This window comes from Lolium rigidum, chromosome 4, assembly GCF_022539505.1.
Source record: "Lolium rigidum isolate FL_2022 chromosome 4, APGP_CSIRO_Lrig_0.1, whole genome shotgun sequence".
Classification (NCBI taxonomy): domain Eukaryota; kingdom Viridiplantae; phylum Streptophyta; class Magnoliopsida; order Poales; family Poaceae; genus Lolium; species Lolium rigidum.
Window position 1 is genome coordinate 88343236 of NC_061511.1, and position 22547 is coordinate 88365782.

The 22547-nt window shown below is 45.9% G+C and overlaps 1 protein-coding gene across 1 annotated transcript; it reads right to left on the minus strand.

The window, feature by feature from the left end:
* Positions 1-379: 379 nt before the first annotated feature.
* Positions 380-7406, minus strand: LOC124649433 (serine carboxypeptidase 2-like). The gene is made up of 9 exons (XM_047189074.1): positions 7036-7406; positions 6851-6946; positions 6664-6756; positions 6504-6589; positions 6165-6437; positions 5936-6066; positions 5579-5674; positions 4597-4702; positions 380-627 (listed from the first exon to the last, which is right to left on the minus strand). Exons 1-9 carry the CDS (start codon positions 7400-7402, stop codon positions 463-465), a joined length of 1413 nt encoding a protein of 470 aa, XP_047045030.1. The 5' UTR covers positions 7403-7406; the 3' UTR covers positions 380-462.
* Positions 7407-22547: the final 15141 nt, after the last annotated feature.

Below are 22547 nucleotides of genomic sequence, written 5' to 3' on the forward strand. Positions count from 1 at the left end.
GAGAGAGAAAAGGAGAGAGAAGGGAGGTGGGCTACTATGCAATAGCCAGCTCTTGCACGCGCTCCTAGACACCTTGTGAGAGTGAAAGGTGGGCCATATATTAGTAAAGTACTACATTCTTATAGCCAACTATTGTACATGTTAGCTATATGATGACTACAAATGATATAACATCTTGTTATAGCCAACAGTTGGCTATACTATTGGAATTGCTCTTAGATGTGTGTGCACAGTCTTTGCATCAATTAATACTTGTGAATAATGATTTTGTTCCCGCACATGTCGCGACAACTTAACTTTTTTTGGCACTGCTAGCACACATCCCAAGCACACAAAAATTTAAGGCGCCCAATAAACCAGATCAGATGGAGATGTACTGTAAAACTATTTGAGCCACACATATTACTTTATTGATGATTGCTTTCGAATCCAGATTAAAGTATGATTTTCGTCTTATTGTTGTTAAGACAAAGTTCCATTTGTGTTGTGTCCTGGCATGGGCTTGCCCTGCAGGAACTGCTGAAACATTACTAGAGCTTGCCGCGGGCGGTGCAGGGGAACCTCATGACCCGCGCCTCGGACAGTCACCAACGTGAGGCCCTCGTATACCTGGCTCCAACCGCCGACCTGATCAAAAAAATGCATCACACAAGCATTGGTTAATTATGCTCATGATTTCGCAAAAAAAAAAAAATACTATGCTCGTGAGATATAGTAGTTAACAAAAATTAATGTCCCGAAATTCGCGTGGCATGTCGCATGCAGAGTGCAATGTCCATCTGGCCACGTGAAATTTACCGATATAACAAGGTAATTATACAAACTAGCGGCACCATCTTTAGTGGCTGAGAGTTTCTGAGAAATAAAGTTATGGTTTCGTGGATATCGTATTGTATGGTTAGAAATGTTTTATACAAATTTATAGTACATATTTTTTTTCCCGGTCGTATGCTAATTATAATTGTATAATAATAGATAAGTCAATCTATACCTATACGTACTAATAAAGGAAGTAACGTTCGGTTTTGAATTACCCCTGGTTATCAGTTGAAACTACAAAAATTGCCACCGCAAAGTGAAATAATGTTTCGGTAGTCCGGAAAGAAAACGCTCGTGCGGAAGTCAAGCTAGGCCCGCACAAACGCATCGACACTGCTCCTACCACCGCTTCAGGTCGATCCCCATCCTCGCGTCTGTACCCGGACACCGGCGAGTTCCTTGCAATCCCCGCGCCCGTTCCCGGTTTCCCTGCCAACCCCCGTGCCTGTTCCCGGTTAGGGCTCGTTCGGTTAGCCCCTCCCCCGGGGGGATCATGTCCTAATCCCGGTCAACTCTCGTGGATCGGCCCGGACAGGGATTAATCCACGTCCAGCTAAATTCGTGCGTTCGGTTACACCCCGTGAGGATTCCAACCCAGCCCAAACCCGCCCGAACCCGGCCATTCCACGGGGGAAAATAAAATCGTCTCACCACCCGTGGACCAATTCCCGAACCGTTTTTCCAAAAGAAAAGATCTTGGAAGGGATTAGGGTGATGGAGTGGGGATCACCCTAATCCCGGGCGAGTTAGTTCCATGTAGGGGTTGCTCCCCAGTTAACGGCGAGCTCCCTCTCAACCCCCGCGTCCGTACCCGGTCGCCCGCGAGCTCCCTGCCCACCCCCGCCTCTCTCGGTAGGATATGAATAGGGAGAACTGGAGGGAGATTGCGTCCGAATGGGAGAGTGGATGTACACTCCCGCACCCTCCTCCTCCAGCTCAGGCAAGGCGGCACACCGCCGCCTCCCACGTAATCTCTGGCTCTCTCTTCCCCCCCCCCCCCCCGCTCATCCCGTCCATCCCTGCCGCCCCCAATTTCTTCGTGGACAGGTACGGCCCGTCGACGGTCGATCTTGCCGCTGAAGCTGCGCCCAACGCCGGTGTGGCCGCTCCTCGGCCGGTTCGCCGGTCTCCAGGAGCACACCGTGTGCCACCGGATCCACGATCTCTAGCAGTTGGCCCTAGCCAGATCCCCGACCTCCGCCCGCTGACTGCAGCACCCCGTGCGCCCCTGGTTGTCGCGGATAGAGATCAGGTGACATGCACCCTTTGCATGTCACCGTGTGACATGCGGCCTAAATCCAAATTTAAACATTGCGAAAAAATTTAAAAAAAATCATGCATGTTCACAGAACATATTAAGATGACCTCTTAAAATTTCAGATCAAAATTCGAAACATACATCGAGAAACAAAAAAGAGAAACTCAGATGTGAATAGTCTACAGAGAAACTCAGATTTGAATTCGGGAACTATTCATGACAGATTTCTCTTTTTTATTTCTCGATGTGTGTTTCGAATTTTGATCTGAAATTTTTAGGGGTTATCTTAATATGTGCTGTGAACATGCATGATTTTTTTAAATTTTTTTCGCTATGTTTAAATTTTAATTTAGGCCGCATGTCACACGGTGACATTTGCATGTCATCTGATCTCTATCCGGTTGTCGCCTGCCCGAGCTATTCGTGGTGGTTGACCCCACGAGCCTGCTGCCTGCGTCCTCCCATACCTCTTGTTGCTGCTAATTGTTGCTGCTAAGATGCATTTGTTCAGACGGAACTGCCCATAGGTTGACTGGAATAGAGTGCGTATATAACAATTTTAGTTATTTGCATCTACAGAGCCATGAGCGATGTGAACATTTTGTATAGTATCTACAGAGCCATCAGCGGCATTTTTTCTTTCGTTTGCTCTCTTCCACGATATATCAATTCCTATGTAATTATGATACTACACTCGTTTCAATGAATAACCTTTATAAATTTAGTCAAAAGTTAAAACTTATAAAGTTAGACCAAATATAAATATCTACAAAATGAAACAAACATATTGTAAAATAAAATATGTTTTACAGTGAATGTACTACTCCCTTCCGATCGGTTTAAGACAAATTTTGACCATTAATTTAGTGAACATAATATAAATTATATGTATAAAAAATATATGCCATTAGATTCGTATCCAAAAAAGGTTTTCCATGATATATTTTTGTGACATATATTTCATTTTTATTGATCAAACTAATGGTCAAATTAGTTTTTTTTATAACATTGATCAAATTCTGGGGATGTCAACTTTTAACTAAATTTATATGTTTTATTCATTGGAACGGGCATGAGTATTTATTAAGTGTATTTTCAAGCATGGAAATCATTGGCTGCCTGAATAGCTTTGAAATTAGCAAAATTTTAGACCAAGAGTTGAATTTTGCCCCCTCTTTACTTTTGGTCACGCTCCGCCACTGTATAGTATTGAGGAATATTGATTCATATGTGTCCATTTTTTGGCTCACAGAAAACTGAGGAATGTTGCAATATTGCATTTCATCGCTTCGACCATCCAAACAGGATTTGGCATTCAACCTCAATATGAAGTTTAGGTTCTAAATAACTAAACATCCAAACATAAATATTGGCATTCAGTCTCAATATTGATATCTTGGGATATTGACATTCATGACAATACAATGCCAAGCCTCTCAATGCAAACATCCAAAGTGAAATGTATAGTGTCATTTAGAGAATCCGCCATATATTAATACAAATCAAATAGGGTTTATTTACAGAACTATATAAGTAGACAATATAGAGAGAGATATTTCCACCGCTCATACTATGTTGGAGGATAAAATAGGTAAAAGCCAAAGCAAGGCTAGGGTTACGGTGCTCTCCCACATTGATGTGATATTATCTTGCTTAAAAAATAATAATTTTGAGATCTATAATTAAGATGCTTAAACTAAACATAATAAATGTTTGCACGCTAGATTCTAAAATTATTACATTGCAGCCTTAGGAGAATGTTTATGTAAAGCTTTTTTTTTACCATTTCATATCTACTTTTATGTTTTGCTTCCAAATTTGACATATAGATGTCTTTTAATTATTTTTTTATACTCAGGCATTCACTCAACTATGTATTTGTCATTTATAGTTTCTTATGCTACTAAATCATTGCGATGCTTGTGTAGATTTTTAAATTTTGGCATACAGAGTCTGCTATTCCTACCGAGTTAGCTAGCTAGTTTACGTTTTTTTCCCGAACAGACTCAGCTAGGGTATGTCTACGTTTTTTGATTGCAAAAATGAAAAACAGATGTGTACGATTTTTCTTCTAGAACGGACATGGCTAGCTAGCATGTCTAAGCTAATTTCTAAATGGACTTGGCAATTCGTTTAATCACTTGCTGGACTTCACGCCTAAAAGGTTTTTCTTAACCGACTCAGCTATATGCCCAACCAAAAAGACTTCATGCATGCGTTTAAACTCTAGACAAACTACGCATAATCTCTATAGACATGAACATGTCAAAAGAAAACTACATGTTTCGTAATTAATAATATATCATTAAATCTTACAACTAATTATTAATTCAAATATCATAATAATTTAAATGATGTGAATTAATTTGATGACTTTAGAGAACCCACTATATTGCTCGAATTGATCTAGTGTATCTCCCTGGCCATCAAAGCATCTCAAATGATTCTATATATATATATATATATATATATATATATATATATATATATATATATATATAGAGTGGAATGACACTGACCTCTTGGACGTCATACCAAGGGTGCCAACTAATAGTAGTTGGAAGACCCAAAGCGTTGATGGAGTATCTTGTTGCTGTCAAGGGGACTACTGCGTCTGTGTCTCCACTGAAAATAAATAAACATAACAAACATTATGTAGATGTTCGGACACGGTAACTGAGTTTTAAGGCATGCCGGAGCTGATAGATCAACACACCAACGATCTGCGCCCTTGTGTTCCAAATGAGAACACTCAAGGAATAGCAATAACTTTTTTACATATAAATCTCTACCCATGGATATTTTCTTGCATGTCACCATCCCAACAGCAACCTTGATAGCAGCTAAGGAAAACAATTATATGAGGAAAAGAGACATCCCATTGTCCAGTTATAGCCCGTTGCTATTAGGCTGACAGGCGGTCAACAGAGGAATATTATGCATATAAACAGATTATTCATATCTAATTGTTAACTCGAAACAGCGACTTCTCAATGATTTTATCCAGTCAAAGCAATGAATTATCTGCATTATCTGCAGTACTTCTGGTTAACAAATATGAACTGCTTGCTGATGTCTCATGAGTTCCTGGCAGCAGCTTGCATAATGAACAGCAGAGTGGACAAGAGTACTGTTATCTTAGCATGTACTTCTATTAGGAATTTTGTATAAGAAAATGTTAGCAACTGAAAAACATTAAATCTAACCATTGAGATGCATCATGTATGAATCAATATGGGTATGATCAGACTACTGTTATCTTAGCATGTGATGTTATCAGGGAGAATTTAAAAATACATCCAGAATAAACGCTTTTGCGTTTTCTCAACAAACATTGTATATTCTATCTGATAGCAGCCAATATATTCCTTCTAAATTACTGCAGTAAGACATTCCTAAGAGATTATCGTAGTAGCTTCGTGGCGTTGGTGTTCTGAATAAGTTAAGAAATGATGATGCATTTAATAAAATAATTTTATTTCCAAAAAGGAATAAACTTACCTGAAGACCCATATCCTTAGACCAGCTTCAATAAGCTCTTTATAAATAGGAAGCATGGAGCTCGGAGCATCACGCCAGTTGCTATTGATGGTGTCACTGCAATTCATTTACATAATATGTGAAGCTAAAACGATGGACATTTACCGTAGAGCGCCGTCCTTTTTGTGCTATGTAAACACTAAAGTGTAAGTTTTTACAATTATAGTACTCCCTCCATTCACAAATGCATGTTTTTTTAGAACTTTTCGTAAATGTATGCACATTTTAATTTGAAGATTCACTCATTTTAATTTATGTCTAATCTATTTTAAAATATCTGAAAAGTTTTATATTAGTGGAAAGCGAAGGAGCACGGACCTGCAGGTCGCCCATGTGTAGTTTATAGCGCCGGTGACGTTTGCGTGGAGGGCCCTCTGCACGTCCGGCCGGTTGTAGTACGTCGTGGAGTATCGTTCCGTGCACGGGTCATACGATCCGGTCATCCATGGCTGCATAAGCATGCAACAGCAACCAAGTAGGGAATATCAGCTTCGAAAAGTAGGCTTTCTTTACCGAATAATAACAACGCTGGAAAATTGATACTCACGTAGTGTCCCCTCGGCCGCCGTCGGCTCGCCGACGAGTTGGTCGCCGTCACATTGCAGGTGGGCGTGTAGATGCTGTACAAGTCGATGTTGCCCTGCTCTTCCGTTGAGATGTTGAGCGCGGCGTCGCACGCCGGCGATGGGTGGATGAAGGAGTCGTGGAGGCAGGAGCGGTTGAGGAGGTGGTAGGTATCGTCGGAGACCAGCCCGTGGTTCCACCAGAACTGGAACGTGCCACGGTAGTCGTGGTAGTTGTCGATCAGACCATTCCCAACCTGTATAATAAATTAGGTTTCAGGTTGCAACGATCACGGCGCAAGGATTGGCAAATCTAGCCGTACCATGAAACCTTTGAAGTTGATAGTGGGTTTCTCGATGCCTTTGTTATTCCGGTGGACGAGCTGGGATAACTCCGGGACATAGTGCCCTGAAGTTTTGGGTTACCAAATTATTAACAGGAAATTGAGTAGATTAATTAGCCAAGGTGGGAAGAATTTATGCCTGCATAGCTCTCGCCAGCAATGTAGAAATCGCGGTACTTGTAATGTGGGAACTTCTCGAACCATTTCAATAGAAAAGTGTAGGAGTCATGAGCTACAAAAAAATCATGTCCCGGTTAAAAACCTTTTGATGCCATAGAGCAGAGTATCATGCAATTACAAGGTAAGTAAACATTTGGATAAGCTGCCTGTTCTGTTATCGCCGGAGGTGTAGAGGTCGGAGGTGGTGTTGGTGTACGAGAACCCGACGCCGGCCGGCGAGTCCAAGAACAGGATGTTCGCCACTGCAAGTTCACACTTTATTATCCAACGCAAGAAGCATGACAGGCAACAAAGCATAAACCCGTGGATCAAGCAAGTTAGGCACTCTTACCTTTGTTCCACCGGTAGTCGTTCAAAAACAGCCCCGCGCCATGCGGCCTGACGCGAAATGCACCAAGCTCCTCGGAGGCGCCGTAGGCTATGGAGGAGCAGCCGGGCCCACCGTTGAGCCAGAGCACCAGCGGCGCCGGCTGGGATTCCTCGGGCGCTTCCTGCAGCAGGTAGAATAGAGACCGTCCGGCGCTGTGCTCCACCGTGATGTACCCGGAATACATGTCGAAGTCCACCGCCGGCTGTCCCGGCAGACGGTCGATGCGGTCCGCGGCATAGCCACTCGCGGCCGCCGCCGTCGCAGCTGCTTGCCGGAGAAGGAGCGTCAACACCGCTAATAGAGCTACCAGGGGCCTACGGCCGATCATTGTACTAATGATTACACAGATGCAACTGCTGGAACTGGTACATTGTGCATAAATAGGGAGAAGATTGACGTCATTGTTGGTTTGGACCGCACGCTGTCCTGATGTTATCTTCTTTTTTTCCCTATACATATTTCAGTTTATTGAGGAAAATGATTACGACATGAAAAACAAATTGAGAGACAGATTGCGACATTGTCACTTCGGTTACAGGACGCTGAGAGGAAGGTACATGGAAGATAAGAAACTGCGGCGATTGCTTGGAAGCCATTTTAGCCAGATAAGGCTACATGCCCTGATGCCATTTTGAGTTGTCGCTCATGACCGTTGAGGGCGATCCGAGTGCGGAGGCCGCGGCCGCGGTGGAACCGGCGGCTGGGCGGCGCCGCCGCAAGACACTGGCCCCGGGTTAGCTGCTAGGCTGCGATCGCCGGTCTCCTGCCAGGAATCTGAATACATTCGAGGTACTACTGGAGGATGCGACCGATTCCTCGTCCGATGAACCATGTGACTCGGATGTTCCATTCGAGGCGGTAATTATTTCCGATCAACCCCAGCCTCTATATTCAAAGTATGCACACAACTTTTTTCTTTATTAAATTATTCGCAATGCCTTATAAGAGGATTACAAAGATCAATCTCGAAGCCTCCTTCCTAGCGACAACTCGTTATACCTACGATGAAGGGGGACCATGAACAAGGGCATACTCCCTGACGGTACACCAACGCACATCATCCAAAAAGCAAAACCCTGAGGGTGTGCCATTGCACATGTCGCAGAGTTCGCAACCGCCATCTATCTCGAACCCATCTCGAAGCGAGATCAACGTATTGACCGTGCTAGGCCTGCCGTCGATGTCACCATAACACCAAAGAGCTCCACCATCCTGCCCGCGTCCAGCAATCCTCGCCCATCTTCGATACCCCGCAGCTCCACGCCACTGAGAATCATCGACGACAACGTGGTAGATGAACACCACTCCACCAAAAACCACCTCCATCCAGCCGCTGCTCCAAAAACGATGCCCCAAGAGTTAGCACGACGCAGGAAGCGCCGTCATCGTCCGATCCTAGCTGGATCTAGGGTTTCCCCAGAGCAGCACGAGTGAGTTCCCGCGGACTGCGACGATGATGCCTTCAAGAAGGAAGCGACGCTTAACGCCGCCATCGCCCGCCAATCTTAACACGGTTTTCACCGATATCCGCGAGTCCCCAACTCGGCGAGAGCAAACGGAGAGGCCAGCAAAGATGATGCCTTCGTAGGGGAACGACGCCAATAGTCACTGCCATCATCCGCCAAGAACGAAGTCAAGGCTCGGTGTTCACCGGTAGCCCCTTCGCCGCTAGCTCGTCGTCGACTAGATCTTCATCACCGGGGTAGAGGGATCTCGTGATCCGCCACCCTAGCTACCAGCCGACCTCCTCCGGCGAAGAAGAAGGCCGCCTCCACCGTCGAACCCAAGGCTGCTGCCCCGGGCGACCTCGTACCGCAGGAGAAGCCCAAGATCATCGCCCCTCACCGGCGAGAGGGGGAGGGAATGGCGCTGTCCGCCACCACCGGCGTGCCGCCGATGGGAGGCGGGGAGGCCGCAGCACAGGCTCTGGCCACCATCCCCGTCCATCCATGCGGGAGGCGGGAGGGCCGCCGCCGCGCGTGATAAACTCCCTGGCCACCGTCCCTGCCGCGTCACGAGGGAAGGCCCCTTCTTTCTCCTGTAGCGCAGAGGGAGTCACAATCTTACGAGGAGGTAGTTGCGGCGTTCTGGTCGGAGATTGGCTTCCCAACCTCGGCGTGTAGGTTCTGGGAACACACCTTGCCGCCGTCGGACGCAGGTGCGTCTTGTTTACTTTCTTTGTGTAGGGAAGGAGGGTTGTCGTCGGAGCGCGCTACGCCGGCAAGGAATGCGGCCGGTGTCGTTGCGGGGAAGGGAAAGCCGGTTGTGGCCCGTGACGTGGATGTTCACCGTCCGCTCTGGGTGGGTTCTTGGCGAGGTCCTTGTCCGCCGTGGAGGAAATCCCCACCGGTGGTGCTAGGACATTTTTTGGCGACGGCTTCGAGGTCGCCGGGGCGGAGGAAGGCGGTACATGTGGAGCCTCCGGTCGTTCGGCTGTTGCTACGTCAAGCGAAGCCTACGTCGATGCAGGCGAGATCGACGCTTCATGGTGGTGGGCCCGAGAGAGAATTCTCGTGGGCTGCCTTGGGCCCGGTCATGTGGTTCTTCTGGAGGAAATCCGATCAGCGGATCGTCTCTGTTTCGATCTCCACAAACGCCGCCTCACCCTCGACCGCTTCTTCGATACCCTCCACTGCATCATCGTCGCCGTCGTCTCCCTCGCCAACCCCCGCTTCTTTCTCGTCAGCGTCTGCCCCTCCTCGCGCGGGGTCAGGTTCACCGCCTCTTCCTTCTGCAAGTTTTCTCCTGTCGCCAAGGCTGTCGTCGTCGTCAATGTCGCCATCGGGATACTCTTCGTCAAGGTCGTTGTCTTCGCAGCTTCTTCACCGCGGGTGGAGGCCGGTGTGGAGCCCCTCCTTCGCCGAGGTCGCAGCGCATCCCACGGCTGTGATGGCCGGGCAGCAGGTCCCCCACGGGCAGCCTCCTCCGCCCGGCTTTGTTCCCGGTCTGGCCGGGGCTCAGGGAGTGGGGGGCGATGGCGCCGGTCAGGCCTCCTTTCGTGCAGTTCAACGTGCCGGCTCAAGCGCCACGTCCGCACCCACCTCCGTACGCCTACGGACAAGGTAGAGGTTTTCAGGGTTCAGCCAATCCTTGTGCCCCCTTCCGTCCACCGCCTTTGTAGCAGGAGGTTGGTGCTGGCCAACAGCTCCAGGTTCATCAGTAGGGGTATGATGCAACTGGCCCAGCCCCAAGGCCGAAGAAGAAGAAGGCTGCCCCAGCTCCCGGAGTTCAGGGAGGGTCGTCGCATGGTCATGGATTTCAGGGGTATGCTTAGTCTAGCCAGCAGCAGGGGATGGTGTCGTAGGGACAAATGTTGCAGATGCAGAGTCAGACCCAAATGTATCAGTTCCCTTATGTTTCGTTGAGCAACCCTCAGCAGCCTCAGTTCCAGTCTCAGCCTCAGTTTCAACAGTTGCGGTGCCCTTGTAGTCCGATCTTTAGATGACCGGGGTGCCTATGCTGGTTCAGCCTCAGGGTCAGCTGTCCGTACCTGTTTTGGGAGAGGGGGCAGGGGCTTCCAAGGTTGGAGGTAGACCGAAGAAAGGAACTTGGTGTTGGAAGTGCTCTGTTAGTTCTCATGCGGCTAAAGATTGCAAAGTTAAACATTACTATTATATATATGACAAGCAAGCCCACCCTACAGCATGTTGCCCTGCGCTGAAGATGCCTAGACCGTTTGTGTTTGTGTGTGGTACCGGTCTCCTGGAGACTTACTTCATTGCTTTCCTTGACTCTGCAGTTAATGAGGACCTCATGCCAAGTCCGACTCCTATTGATCGTGTTGTCATCACTGGCGATGAGGTTCCAGCGGAGGTGTTGTGGGTATACTTTATGGGTATATCAATGGCATGGCCTAGATCCAGCAAGCCCGGGTGGCCCACAGGTGGTGATGTGGCATGTGGCCCATCGGGCGGCCCAGTTGCTGTAGATCATGATGGATGAAGTCCATCCAAGGAGCAAGGAGCCGGATCTCAACCGACCTACGAAGGAGGCCGGATCCGTGAAGGCCCATGAAGTATCCGGATCCAGTACGGCGTTGGAGGAAGGCGGATCCTTGACGTTCACGGCAAGATATTGACCGTAGTTAGGAAACTTGTATTCCGGCTAGGACTCTCCATGTAAATCCTAGATCCGTGCGCCTTTATAAGCCGGATCCTGGGAGCCTTAGAGGCACAACCACAACTCATTGTAACAACGCGAAAGCGCCCAGATAATTCCAGACAAGCAGTAGGCCCTGTCTTCGAGCAGGTGTTCCGAAGCTGGGTAAATCGAGTACCACCGTCCCGAGGACTCTCCGCCCTATGGCCCCTACTTCTTCTCCCCTCATGAGGATCCCTCCTCCGAGGTACCGTCGAATAGACAACGACAGTTGGCGCCCACCGTGGGGCCTGCGGCATCTGGAGGCCGGAACCGGGAGGGTTCCGCCATGAGAAGCTAAGACGAATCCATCACTCTGGGGCATGTTCTTTACGCCAGAAACTTTCCGATCGTCCCCCAAGACGAGTGCTGGATTCCGGCTAGGACCGACCCCGTCAAGCTCTCCATCGCCCCAATTGGCGGCATTCACATCTTCATCGGCGAGACCGTCGATTCCGACGGAAACGTCCTGGTAAGTAACGCTGACGCGACCGCCGCTGAGCAGGACGCAATCGCGAAAATCCGATCTGAGATGCAGGAGCTTCCTAAGGAAGATTCCGCCTTAGATCTGGAAATTTCAAAGCCCACCCAATCCGCCCCTGAGCAAGAAACTACGGTGGACGACCAATGCAGATCCGGTTGGGTCTCCCAGGTGTTAGCGAAGCAAAGGTGCCACTTCGTGCACTTCCTCGCCCATACCGCAGGGACCGCCCCTCCTCAGGAAGGAGCTGGACCCATGCAGGTTGAAGCGATCAAAGACAGCGACGCCCTGATACGTCCCCGACGTATCCATAATTTCTGTCGTTCCATGCTTGTTTTATGACAATACTTACATGTTTTGCTTGCACTTTATGATGATTTCATGCATTTTCTGGAACTAACCTATTAACAAGATGCCGAAGAGCCAGTTCCTGTTTTCTGCTGTTTTTTGTTCCAGAAAGGCTGTTCGGGCAATATTCTCGGAATTCGACGAAACGAAGACCAAACCTCCTATTTTTCCCGGAAGCATCCAGAACACCGAAGAAGAGTCGGAGAGGGGCCAGAGGGCCACCACACCATAGGGCGGCGCGGCCTGGCCTGGGCCCGCGCCGGCCTGTGGTGTGGCGCCCCGGTGCCCCCCTGCGCCGCCTCTTCGCCTATAAAACCCCTTTCGACCTAAAAACACCGTAACTCTTGACGAAACTCCAGAAAGACTCCAGGGGCGCCGCCACCATCGCGAAACTCCAATTCGGGGGACAGAAGTCTCTGTCCCGGCACCCTGCCGGGACGGGGAAGTGCCCCGGAAGCCATCTCCATCAACGCCATCGCCTCCATCATGCTCCGTGAGTAGTTCCCCCATGGACTACGGGTTCTAGCTGTAGCTAGGTGGTATTCTCTCCCCCATGTACTTAAATACAATGATCTCATGAGCTGCCTTACATGATTGAGATTCATCTGATGTAATCGGTGTTGTGTTTGTCGGGATCCGATGGATTGTTACATTATGATTGTCTATCTACAAAGTTTATGAAGTTATTGTTGCTGCAATCTTGTTATGCTTAATGCTTGTCACTAGGGCCCGAGTGGCATGATCTTAGATTTGAGCTTTATATTATTGCTTAGATTGTATCTACAAGTTGTATGCACATGTCACCGTCCGGAACCAAAGGCCCCGAAGTGACGGAAATCGGGACAACCGGAGGGGATGGCGGTGATGTGAGGGACACATGTTTTCACGGAGTGTTAATGCTTTGCTCCGGTACTCTATTAAAAGGAGTATCTTAATATCCGAGTAGTTTCCCTTGAGGCCCGGCTGCCACCGGCTGGTAGGACAAAAGATGTTGTGCAAGTTTCTCATTGCGAGCACGTACGACTATTATTGGAAAACATGCCTACATGATTAATGATCTTGATATTCTGTCTTAATGCTATTTCAATCCTATCAATTGCCCGATCGTAATTTGTTCACCCAACACTTGTTATTGGAGAGTTACCACTAGTGTAGATAGCTGGGAACCCCGGTCCATATTTCATCATCATATACTTGTTCTACATGTCATTGGAAGTAGTATCAACTATCTTCTGGTGCCATTGCTCTCATATTACTATTCACTTGCTCGTGTTACTTTTACTATTGCTCCCATATTATCGCTACTTTCACATCACCCCCGTTGCTAGTGCTTTTCCGAGTGCAGCTGAATTGACAACTCAGTTGTTAAGGCTTATAAGTATTCTTTACCTCCCCTTGTGTCGAATCAATAAATTTGGGTTTTACTTCCCTCGAAGACTGTTGCGATCCCCTATACTTGTGGGTCATCACGCCCCGAATCAGCAAGAGGTTGCCGGAGACAGCGAAGCCCCAGATCAACAAGAAGATGCCGGAGAAAAAAGAGGAATCAATCTTGGGCAATCTTAGCCCAACCTCAGACGATGTTTCAACCATGAACACTGAGGAATACAACAAAGCTCTGAAGGAATTGGAAGATGAGGAGGCAGCCAAAGCGGAATCCGCTCTGCCTAAGGAGGTCTTAGCGACCATAGTTGGGCTGGAGCAGGACGCTGAGGACGAAGAAACTCCGACTGACATCGGGCTCCTAGGACCGTCCACCTCGGAGACTCCGCCCACGTGCCCTCGCCGACGCATCATGCCGGATTCCATAGAAGGACTCGTCTCCGGGAGCCAGGAGTACCTATCCGCGGAGGAGCTCGTCGAACTGGCAGGCCGGGGTGCCATCGCACACTCGGAAATCCTCAACAAGCCAATAACTCCGGACGATGCCGCAGATCCTGAAGCCCAAGAAGTGACAAGAAAGGAGATGCTTGATAACCCACAAGTATAGGGGATCGCAACAGTCTTCGAGGGAAGTAAAACCCAAATTTATTGATTCGACACAAGGGGAGGTAAAGAATACTTATAAGCCTTAACAACTGAGTTGTCAATTCAGCTGCACTGGAAAAGCACTAGTAACGAGGGTGATGTGAAAGCAGCAGTAATATGAGAGCAATAGTAAATGTAACACAGCAGCAGTAGCAGTAATATGAGAGCAATGGCACCAGAAAATAGTTGATACTACTTCCAATGACATATAGAACGAGTATATGATGATGAGAGATGGACCGGGGTTCTCAGCTATCTTCACTAGTGGTAACTCTCCAATAACAAGTGTTGGGTGAACAAATTACGATTGGGCAATTGATAGGATTGAAATAGCATTAAGACAGAACATCAAGATTATTCATCATGTAGGCATGTTTTCCATATATAGTCATACGTGCTCGCAATGAGAAACTTGTACAACATCTTTTGTCCTACCAGCACGGTGGCAGCCGGGCCTCTAGGGAATCTACTTGGAAATTAAGGTACTCCTTTTAATAGAGCACCGGAGCAAAGCATTAACACTTGGTGAAAACATGTGATCCTCATACCTACGCCTTCCCCTCCAGTTATCCCGATTGCTTGTCACTACGGGGCCTCGGGTTCCGAACATAGACATGTGCAAACAACTTGTAGATACAATCTAAGCAATAAGTATAGAGCTTAAATCTAAGATCATGCCACTCGGGCCCTAGTGACAAGCATTAAACACAACAAGATTGCAGCAACAATAACTTCACAAACTTTATAGATAGACTAATCATAATGTAACAATCCATCGGATCCCAACAAACACAACACCGATTACATCAGATGAATCTCAATCATGTAAGGCAGCTCATGAGATCATTGTATTGAAGTACATGGGGAGAGAATACCAACTAGCTACAGCTAGAACCCGTAGTCCATGGGGGAACTACTCACGGAGCATGATGGAGGCAGTGGCGTTGATGGAGATGGCTTCCGGGGGCACTTCCCCGTCCCGGCAGGGTGCCGGAACAAAGACTTCTGTCCCCCGAAACGGAGTTTTGCGATGGCGGCGGCGCCCCTGGAGTCTTTCTGGAGTTTCGTCAATTCGTATCGAAGATTTAGGTCAGGACGGCTTAAATAGGCGAAGAGGCGGAGTCGGAGGGGCCACGGGGGTCCCACACACTAGGGGGGCGCGCCCCCCTGGGCCGCGCCGCCACCACGTGTGGGGCCCCCAGGGCTCCCTATTGGTCCCTCTCTGACTCTCTGGAAGCTTCCGGGAAAAATAAGGTTCTGGGCGTTGATTTCGTCCGATTCCGAGAATATTGCCCGAACAGCCTTTCTGAAACCAAAAACAACAGAAAACAGGAACTGGCACTTCGGCATCTTGTTAATAGGTTAGTTCCGGAAAACGCATAAAAACATTATAAAGTGCGAGCAAAACATGTAAGTATTGTCATAAAACAAGCATGGAACATCGAAATTATAGGTACGTTGGAGACGTATCAGCATCCCCAAGCTTAGTTCCTGCTCGCCCTCGAGTAGGTAAACGATAAAAAGAATAATTTCTGTAGTGACATGCTACTTACATAATCTTGATCATACTATTATGAAGCATATGAGATGAATGCAGTGACTCAAGGCAATGATCTATAGTTGCTATAACAAATAGATAACATATAGCAAAACTTTTCATGAATAGTACTTTCAAGACAAGCATCAAAAGTCTTGCATAAGAGTTAACTCATAAAGCAATAAATTCAAAGTAAAGGCATCGAAGCAACACAAAGGAAGATTAAGTTTCAGCAATTGCTTTCAACTTTCAACATGCATATCTCATGGATAATTGTTAATACAGAGAAATATGATGATTGCAAATAAGCAAGTATGTAAGAATCAATGCACAGTTGACACAAGTGTTTGCTTCTAGGATGGAAGGAAGTAGGTAAACTGACTCAACATAAAGTAAAAGAAAGGCCCTTCGCGAGAGGAAGCGAGGATTAAATCATGTGCTCGAGCTTTTTAAGTTTTGATATCATATAGAGAGCATAAAAGTAAAGTTTTAAGAGGTGTTTGTTGTTGTCAACGAATGGTAGTGGGCACTCTAACCCCCTTGCCAAACAGTCTTTCAAAGAGCGGCTCCCATGAAGGACGTTATCTCTACCAGCAAGGTAGATCATCCCTCTTCTCTTTTGTTTACACATGTATTTTAGTTTTATTTATGGTTGACACTCCTCCCAACCTTTTGCTTACACAAGCCATGGCTAACCGAATCCTCGGGTGCCTTCCAACATTCACATACCATGAAGGAGTGTCTATTTGCAAAATTAAGTTGCTTACTGATGAATCAGGGCAAAACACGTGAAGAGAATTATTAGTGAAGGTTAATTAATTGGGGCTGGGAACCCCGCGCCAGCTTTTTTTGCAAAATTATTGGATAAGCGGATGAAGCCACTAGTCCATTGGTGAAAGCTGCCCAACAAGATTGAAAGATAAAACACCACATATTTCCTCATGAGCTATAAAACATTGACACAAATAAGAGATAATAAAGTTTTGAATTGTTTAAAGGTAGCACATGAAATATTTACTTGGAATGGCAGAAAATACCACATAGTAGGTAGGTATGGTGGACACAAATGGCATAGGTTTTGGCTCAAGGTTTTAGATGCACGAGAAGCATTTCCTCTCAGTACAAGGCTTTGGCTAGCAAGGTTGTATGAAGCAAACACAAGTATGAACCGGTACATCAATACTTACATAAGAACATATTGCAAGCATTATAAAACTCTACACTGTCTTCCTTGTTGCTCAAATACTTTTACCAGAAAATATCTAGACCTTAGAGAGACCAATCATGCAAACCAGTTTCAACAAGCTCTACGGTATTTCTCCACTAATAGATTTAAACTACATGATGCAAGAGCTTAATCATGATCTACTTGAGAGCTCAAAACAATTGCCAAGTATCAAATTATCCAAGACAAGATGAGGCATTTTCTTGTTTCCAACCAAATAATAATAAGTGCAATAGCTTCCAACTTTTGTCATTGAACATTAAAAGTAAGAGCGAAGAACACGAGTGTTCATATGAAAAAGTGGAGCATGTCTCTCTCCCACACAAGGATTGCTAGGGTCCGATCTTATTTAAACATAAACAAAAATAAAAACACACATACGCTCCAAGTAAAGCACATAAGATGTGACCGAATAAAAATATAGTTTCAATAGAAGAAACCTGATAAGTTGATGAAGAAGGAGATGCCTTGGGCATTCCCAAGCTTAGACGCTTGAGTCTTCTTGAAATATGCAGGGATGAACCACGGGGACATCCCCAAGCTTAGACTTTTCACTCTTCTTGATCATATATCATCCTCCTCTCTTGACCCTTGAAAACTTCCTTCACACCAAACTTCTCATAAACTTCATTAGAGGGGTTAGTACTCAAAAAAAAACTTTAATCCACCTTGGCCCTGTAGTGACACATTGCAAGAACTCAATAAAACATTAGCTACAGCTCTCCACGTCTAGAAAGCCTCACTTAAAGTCCACAAGAGACAATGCAAAAAACAGAGACAAAATCTGTCAAAACAGAACAGCCAGTAAACACGAATTTTTAAGAGGTACTTCCGTTGCTCAAATCAGAAAACTCAATACTAATGAAAGTTGCGTACATATCTGAGGATCACTCACGTAAATTGGCAGATGTTTCTGAGTTACCTACAGAGAATCACACCCAGATTCGTGACAGCGAGAAATCTGTTTCTGCGCAGTAATCCAAATCTAGCATCACCCTTCTATTAGAGACTTCACTTGGCACAACATTGCAATAAAATAAAGATAAGGAGAGGTTGCTACAGTAGTATCAACTTCCAAACACAACAAAACAGTAGCAAAATAAAGACATGGGTTATCTCCCAAGAAGTGCTTTCTTTATAGCCATTAAGATGGGCTCAGCAGTTTTAATGATGCACTCGCAAGAAATAAGAGTTGAAGCAAAAGAGGGCATCAAGAAGAAAATTCAAAACACATTTAAGTCTAACCCACTTCCTATGCATAGGGATCTTGTACACAAATAAATTCATGAAGAACAAAGTGACAAGCATAGGAAGATAAAACAAGAGTAACTTCAAAAATTTCAACATGTAGAGAGGTGTTTTAGTACCATGAAAATTTCTACAACCATATTTTCCTCTCTCATAATAATTTTCAGTAGCTTCATGAGCAAACTCAACAATATAACTATCACATACAGCATTATTTTCATGATTTCCAAACAAATAATTTTTATTTAGCTCAAAAATAGTTGGATTAGAACTTTCAAACCCACTTTTATCAACAATATAACAAGATGATTGATCAATCTCAAAAGATATGGGACTCATAGATAAAGTCAAGAACTCTCCAATCCCATTTTCATTAGTAGTACAAATAATATTATCAAGTAACATAGGACCATCATCTAGAGATTTATCATAAACATTTGCTAAACAAAACTCTTTAGTACCATGCATTTCGACATCAGGCACAAGCAAAGCATTATCATAAAATTTATCAAAGTAGCATGGATTATCATTGATAACAGTAGCATAATTATTCTCACAAGTTTTACTCATAGGGAATATTTCAAGAGAATCCACAGGAACATAACATTCATCCGCCTTTGGTAAGCATGGAGGACAATCAAATAGTGTAAGAGATAAAGAGTTACTCTCATTAGAAGGTTGGCATGGGTAGCTAATCCATTCTTCCTCCTTTTGTTCATCACTCTCCTCTTCTTTTTCATCCAATGAGCTTTCAGGTTCATCAATTTCCTCCTCTTTTTCATCCAATGAGCTTTCAGGTTCATCAATTTCTTCTTCCATCGGTTCCTGCAAATTGTGAGTGCATTCTTGTGCATTAATGAGTCTCTCTTTATAATCAATGATATAAGGATTATCACTGTAGCTTTCTATGCAAAAATTAAGGATAGAAGAGACATAATCATTAAGGTCCTTACAAACAACACAAGTTTCATAATTTTTAGCCATGAAGGATTCTATCTCAGAGGCTCCCATAAACAAAACAAATTGTTCTACTTCTTCGAACCCAAAATGAATATAGCTATTCCAATTATAGTTCTTAATTAAAACATCCTCACTAAAGCCACATTGAAATTTAAGATGTTTAGTATCCTGTTGAGAACAACAGTTTATATCATGGCGTTTAAGCAAGATTTTAGCAATTGCATTCAATTTTTCTATCACAGCACTCATAACTTTACCCGTTCTTGATTCTCTATAATTATTATATAATTCAATAAGCTCCAAATAGGTTGTAGGTTCTCCCATAGCAACCGTTTTTAATTTTTAGGTTTTTCAAATTTTTATGGATTTTCGGGTTTATAGGGAAAATAAAACAAGACAAAAATAAACTAGGCAAAAGTAAACTAAGCAAAATAATACTAGACAGAAATAAACTAAGCACAAATAAGCTAGACAAAAGTAAACTAAGCAAAACAAAATAAAATAAAACAGAGAGAGAGGTAGAGTGTACTCCCCACGTGAACTTATGAGTAGAGCTATGCCTCCCCGGCAACGGCACCAGAAAATAGTCTTGATAACCCACAAGTATAGGGGATCGCAACAGTCTTCGAGGGAAGTAAAACCCAAATTTATTGATTCGACACAAGGGGAGGTAAAGAATAGTTAAAAGCCTTAACAACTGAGTTGTCAATTCAGCTGCACCTGGAAAAGCACTAGTAACAGGGGTGATGTGAAAGCAGCAGTAATATGAGAGCAGTAGTAAAAGTAACACAGCAGCAGTAGCAGTAATATGAGAGCAATGGCACCAGAAAATAGTTGATACTACTTCCAATGACATATATAACGAGTATATGATGATGAGAGATGGACCGGGGTTCCCAGCTATCTTCACTAGTGGTAACTCTCCAATAACAAGTGTTGGGTGAACAAATTACAGTTGGGCAATTGATAGGATTGAAATAGAATTAAGACAGAACATCAAGATTATTAATCATGTAGGCATGTTTTCCATATATAGTCATACGTGCTCGCAATGAGAAACTTGTACAACATCTTTTGTCCTACCAGCCGGTGGCAGCCGGGCCTCTAGGGAATCTACTAGAAATTAAGGTACTCCTTTTAATAGAGCACCGGAGCAAAGCATTAACACTTGGTGAAAACGTGTGATCCTCATACCTACGCCTTCCCCTCCAATTATCCCAGTTGCTGTCACTCTGGGGCCTCGGGTTCCGGACATAGACATGTGCAAACAACTTGTAGATACAATCTAAGCAATAAGTATAGAGCTTAAATCTAAGATCATGCCACTCGGGCCCTAGTGACAAGCATTAAACACAACAAGTGCAACAACAATAACTTCACAAACTTTATAGATAGACTAATCATAATGTATCAATCCATCGGATCCCAACAAACACAACACCGATTACATCAGATGAATCTCAATCATGTAAGGAAGCTCATGAGATCATTGTATTGAAGTACATGGGGGAGAGAATACCAACTAGCTACAGCTAGAACCCGTAGTCCATGGGGGAACTACTCACGGAGCATGATGGAGGCGGTGGCGTTGATGGAGATGAATTCCGGGGCACTTCCCCGTCCGGCAGGGTGCCGGAACAGAGACTTCGTCCCCCGAAACGGAGTTTCGCGATGGCGGCGGCGCCCCTGGAGTCTTTCTGGAGTTTCGTCAATTCGTATCGAAGATTTAGGTCAGGACGGCTTAAATAGGCGAAGAGGCGGAGTCGGAGGGGCCACGGGGGTCCCACACACTAGGGGGCGCCCCCCTTGGGCCGCGCCGCCACCACGTGTGGGGCCCCCAGGGCTCCCCTCTGGTCCCTCTCTGACTCTCTGGAAGCTTCCGGGAAAAATAAGGTTCTGGGCGTTGATTTCGTCCGATTCCGAGAATATTGCCCGAACAGCCTTTCTGGAACCAAAAACAACAGAAAACGAGAACCGGCACTTCGGCATCTTGTTAATAGGTTAGTTCCGGAAAACGCATAAAAACATTATAAAGTGCGAGCAAAACATGTAAGTATTGCATAAAACAAGCATGGAACATCAGAAATTATAGGTACGTTGGAGACGTATCAATGCTAAGCACCGCCAAGGTAATTGCCAACACTGCAGCAGCAATGCTGGAGGAAAGGCAAGAAGCTAGCGAAGTAATGGAAAATTTCCTCAAAAGAGAACGCGAAGCCTCAACATGTCTGGCAGAGGCTAAAAAACTCTGGGCTAAATGGGAAACCATGATGGAGGACGCTGGTAAGGAGGTTGACAGGATCCGCAGGGAAGCCATCGGCACCCAAAAGATCAACTTCGCAACCCCCTCAGACCAGAAGCCACTTGCCACCCCCAAGGACAATATGAAGAAGGCTGCGGAAATCTTGGCGAAAAAAGACGACGAAATCGACATCACACACCTCTGCACACTGGTAGCTTCAGCAATGAAGCAACATAGCAAGGCAGATACTTCGCGCCGGTTGGAATCCAACCCGGAACACTGTGTGTCCACTGCGCAGAAGGACGCCTCCGGAAGGCATCACCGTGATGGCGAATCACGCACCGGATCGACGGAGCGCAGAAGAAGAAGAACCAGAGAACATCCAAATCCAATCACGGTTCCCTCGAAAACACCTCCGACGGACCCTGGAAAGGGAAAGGATCCAATGTATACTTGAAGAGACAAGTATCGGAACCCGTCACCTCCACCCAACGGGTACCCGCGTCCTCCCCCACCTCGTCGTTATAGTCCAGCTGGAAACAATAGGCCCCACGGGCCTGGTGGAATCAACATCCGCGACAACGTGGCACCTCAGAGGAACATGAACATGGAGCGCACGCCGGAGCCTCGCAGAAGTTGGAACGACGGAGGCGACCATCACCAAGGTGAAGGTAGCCATCGAAGCCGGAGTCAGCAGCACGGAGAACGCGGAGAATCTGAGGGTGGAAGCAAAAGATCACATAGACCCCCTCGTAGATCTCCCTCTCCACCACCCAGTTGCGGATGTGGAGGCGGAGGCTGATACGTCCCAAACGTATCTATAATTTCTTATGTTCCATGCTACTTTTATGATGATACTCACATGTTTTATACACATTATATGTCATATTTATGCATTTTCCGGAACTAACCTATTGACGAGATGCCGAAGGGCCAGTTACTGTTTTCTGCTGTTTTTGGTTTCAGAAATCCTAGTAAGGAAATATTCTCGGAATTGGACAAAATCAATGCCCATCATCTTAGAATTCCACGGAGCTTCCAGAACACCCGAGAGCCACCAGAGGGGGGCCACAGGGCCACCAGATGACAGGGTGGCGCGGCCAGGGCCTGGGCCGCGCCCCCCTATTGTGTCACCGCCTCGTCAGCCCTCCGACTCCGTCTCTTTGCCTATTTAAAGGTCCCTGACCTAAAACCTCGATACGGAAAAGACACGGTACGAGAAACCTTCCAGAGCCGCCGCCATCGCGAAGCCAAGATCTGGGGGACA

Bases quoted from the DNA above. Each gene is read 5' to 3' on its own strand.
- LOC124649433 (XM_047189074.1), bottom strand. From the start codon at position 7,402: ATGATCGGCCGTAGGCCCCTGGTAGCTCTATTAGCGGTGTTGACGCTC. The intron at 6,438-6,503 runs GTACGGCTAGAT...TTTATTATACAG, and splicing joins TCAACTTCAAAGGTTTCATG to GTTGGGAATGGTCTGATCGA. The intron at 628-4,596 runs GTCAGTGTCATT...TTTTTTGATCAG, and splicing joins CTTGGTATGACGTCCAAGAG to GTCGGCGGTTGGAGCCAGGT.